Source organism: Ipomoea triloba, chromosome 1, assembly GCF_003576645.1.
Source record: "Ipomoea triloba cultivar NCNSP0323 chromosome 1, ASM357664v1".
Classification (NCBI taxonomy): Eukaryota; Viridiplantae; Streptophyta; class Magnoliopsida; order Solanales; family Convolvulaceae; genus Ipomoea; species Ipomoea triloba.
The window spans coordinates 29,736,734-29,740,114 of NC_044916.1; the positions used below are offsets into that span (position 1 = coordinate 29,736,734).

Genomic DNA, 3,381 nt, shown 5'->3' on the forward strand with positions numbered 1-3,381 from the left:
GGGGGGGGGGGGGGGGGGGGGGATCAAGTTTTTATAGACATGCTAATTGACAACATATTATCAAGGTTAGAAGAAGAGCAATAGTAGTAGTTACCTCAGTAATTTGAAGAACAACATCGTCTCTCCTGAGAAACTTGCCGAGCAAACGCGGGGCGAGATCAAGTGCGTCGATTTGGAAGAAATGTTGGGTCAAGATTGGCCATTTATCCAAGAAGAGCGAGAGGGAGGAGCTAATTGCGGGGACGGGGTGATTTTCTTGAGAATCTGAACTAGGTTTGCGTATGGGTTTGCGCTTGAGTTTGATGGGTTTGGGTGGAGAAGAATTGGTGGTTTTCTTTGAGGTTTTCGTGGTTAGCTTTCGAAGAGGCTCAGCTTTCTTCATGATGTTAACTGGAGAGACGCACAGCATTCATAGAGGCAAAAATGGGTAGTTATTTGGGGGAGGAAAATGGCACTCCGAGAGGGGTTTTGTTTTGGCGGGTGTTCGTTGCCGATGTCCCCTGTCGTTGTCGTTTGGATCCTGTATTTGTTTGATCTTTTTCATTTAGGTGCCTAGGTTACTCATAATTACAATCGAGCCCACTACTTTGATTAGTGATTACCAATCCTAGAACTAGAATATAATGATCTATGCAACACTCTCTTAATTTTAAATAAAAATGTGTCATATATTTATATTATTAAAATTGTTATTTCTTTACTATTCTTTCCCTACATTTCTATAATTTTTGGGTTAAGTAATACTCCGTATAAAATTATTCATTTATTAGAAAAATTAGAAGTGGGGTGTCCAAGCTGGCTGTGAGCTTAACTCTTTTGGCATCTCTTTTGAATAACCATTTGCACTTTCTCAATCGCAAGCTGCCACATCGTCTCTGTGGGAGGCTCTATAATCACAATTCAATCGTAACGCCGGGCTCCTTGGTGTAAGTTTAGCAAGCCAATTAACAACAGAATTAAACTCCTTAGAAACATGGAAAATATATTCACATTCGACTCCCTCATAATCCACTTATTGCACTCTTGAATGATGCCCCCGATCGGGCCCATCAACTCAATATTCTTATTGATCCAATCAACTACTTATTACGAGCCCCAAAGAATGCCCTTTTTGTGGCGTGTCTCACCTTCAGTGTATTGTTGAAGTCCTGGACCCAGTTGTCCTCTTTATCACGCATACGCATCACTCTTTCGCACCTTACCAGTTCATTTTCATTCCTGAATGAAGCATCGGTATTACAAACACCAATGCATCTCACTACTATTTTTTTTGGTGCGCATCTTTTATTAGTATTATTTACAATGTAGTATTTGTTATATACTTTTTCAAACACTAACCGAAATGTTATCACACTATATGATAATTGGCTACTAAAGTCTATATAAGTTAGTATGAAGATGTTATATTTGTGTAATTGTGTTTGATATTTTTATATTTATATATGGTAAGAGTATGCTACAGAGTTAATTTTTTTTTTTAGAAATATTTAAATGAACTAAACGATGATAATACCATGTTAATTAATTTTTTAACAAAATTATTCCAAGTAAATATATTTCAAAGAATTTAATTAGTGAAAAAATAACCTTCCTAAGATATCAACCTTCATGTAACAAATTATGCTAGTTGTATTCTATGCTTTACCAATAACTAATTATTCTATTTACCAAAAAAAAAAAACCAATAACTAATTATTCTAGAGCCTTCTATAAAGTTTCCAAAATTGTTGGGAGACCTCCGTTCCGCGCCCTCGAGTTTCTAGACGCTTCCGAATCCTATATCTTCCATTCCCAACATTGCTCGCTAGTCTCAACGCCACATCTCCTTTCTGCTTCAATTCTGTCTTTGACTTGAGCCCCAACAGGTCGCCGTCGCCGGATAATGGCGAGGTACGGAGAAGGAGACAAGCGTTGGATCGTGGAGGAGCGCCCGGACGGCACCAACGTCCACAATTGGCACTGGGCCGAGACCAATTGCCTCGACTGGTCCCGCACTTTCTTCACTAACCTCCTAACCAACCAAACCCTCATCGACGGCGAAGCTAACTTATGCATCCGCACCAAGAAGCTCGACAAGCTCGAGGGCGAGGCCTACGTTAATGTTCGGAAGGGCAAAATCATACCAGGCTACGAGCTTAACTTAGTTCTCTCCTGGGAAGGCGAAGCCAAGGATGCGGATGGGAAATTGTTGAGTAAGACGGACGGTACTGTCCAAATCCCTTATATTTCCGACGAGAACGCCGATGAAGATCCGGAAATTAAGATTACCGTGCGAGATGAGGGCCCGGTTGGGAGGAGATTGAAGGATGCTTTTATCGCGAAAGGGAAGCCGTTCGTTTTGGAACAAGTAAGAGCTTGGGTGAATGCAATGGCGAGAGGCGGGCCTGCTAAGGATGAGCTGGAATCGAAGACGGTGGTGAAGAAGACCACAAGTGGCAGTACAGTGGCTGCGGATGCGGATGCCCCATCTGACAAGGCGAAAACAGCAAGGAAGGAGGGTGTTAAGGAGAAGAAGAGGGAAGGTTTTAGGACGATTACAATGACGGAGAGATTTATTTGCAGATCAAAGGATTTATATGAGATATTAATGGATGAGAATCGGTGGAAAGGGTTCACGCAGAGCAATGCGAGGATAAGTAGGGAAGTGGGAGGAGAGTTTAGCATATTCGATGGGTCAGTGAGTGGGACCAATTTGGAGTTGCAGGAAGGCAAGTTGATTGTGCAGAAATGGCGGTTTGGTAGCTGGCCGGACGGCATTCATTCCACGGTATAAATTCCTATTCCTAACCTTTACCTTATCTTTTATGCATACATGCATTTGTATTCTTCTGTTGAAGTAAACAAAACATTATTTATCCCCCATAGCTATTCAAAAGCATAAGATTGATCACCATTAATGAGTAATCACATTAGTAGATTGATCATCATTAATGAGTAATTTTCAATCATGGTTAGAAGACATGAGAAATCATAGTAACTGTAAATCTGAGCTACTTAGCTTATTGAAAAGTTCAATCCTTTTGAACTAATTAAAAAAAAAAAAATTGGAAAGAGGTGAATGATTAATGAGTGTGTATGTTATGTGCTCTTCTGTAGCTAATGTGAGTATGAGAACTAGTTACAATGGGTGGAAGCAATGCATGATCTAGGTAAATGAATGATTGTAGCTTAACTGATGGGAATGATTTAAATTTATGAAGTATGATTGTGGATGAATTTATTCTAAAGTTCTCCCTCCATGGCAGGGTGGAGCTCCCACCAACATCTTGGAGCTAGGGCTCTCCTAGTTGGCACCAAGTGTTGAGATGGATCTCTTGTGTCCCGAGTCATCGAGAGCAACTCTTGAACAGGACAGGAGGGGGGGGGGGGGGTTGGGGGGTT

At 41.0% G+C, this 3,381-nt stretch overlaps 2 protein-coding genes across 3 annotated transcripts in view; one reads left to right on the forward strand and one right to left on the reverse strand.

Annotated features, from left to right (window-relative positions):
- Nucleotides 1–494, reverse strand: part of LOC116024950 (DNA-3-methyladenine glycosylase) — a 3,022-nt gene extending 2,528 nt beyond the window's left edge. The window contains exon 1 of the mRNA XM_031265996.1: nucleotides 95–494. Coding sequence (XP_031121856.1) covers nucleotides 95–409 — 315 coding nt within the window. The 5' untranslated portion in view covers nucleotides 410–494. The remainder of the gene's footprint in view (nucleotides 1–94) is intronic.
- A 1,264-nt stretch (nucleotides 495–1,758) lies between these two features.
- Nucleotides 1,759–3,381, forward strand: part of LOC116019524 (activator of 90 kDa heat shock protein ATPase homolog) — a 3,526-nt gene continuing 1,903 nt past the window's right edge. The window contains exons 1-2 of one of the 2 annotated variants that reach the window (XM_031259783.1): nucleotides 1,759–2,767; nucleotides 3,246–3,339. In XM_031259783.1, coding sequence (XP_031115643.1) covers nucleotides 1,883–2,767; nucleotides 3,246–3,287 — 927 coding nt within the window. In that variant the 5' untranslated portion in view covers nucleotides 1,759–1,882 and the 3' untranslated portion in view covers nucleotides 3,288–3,339. Of the gene's footprint in view, nucleotides 2,768–3,245; nucleotides 3,340–3,381 lie in introns of those variants that run through there. The other variant, XM_031259774.1, reaches the window with a different exon arrangement.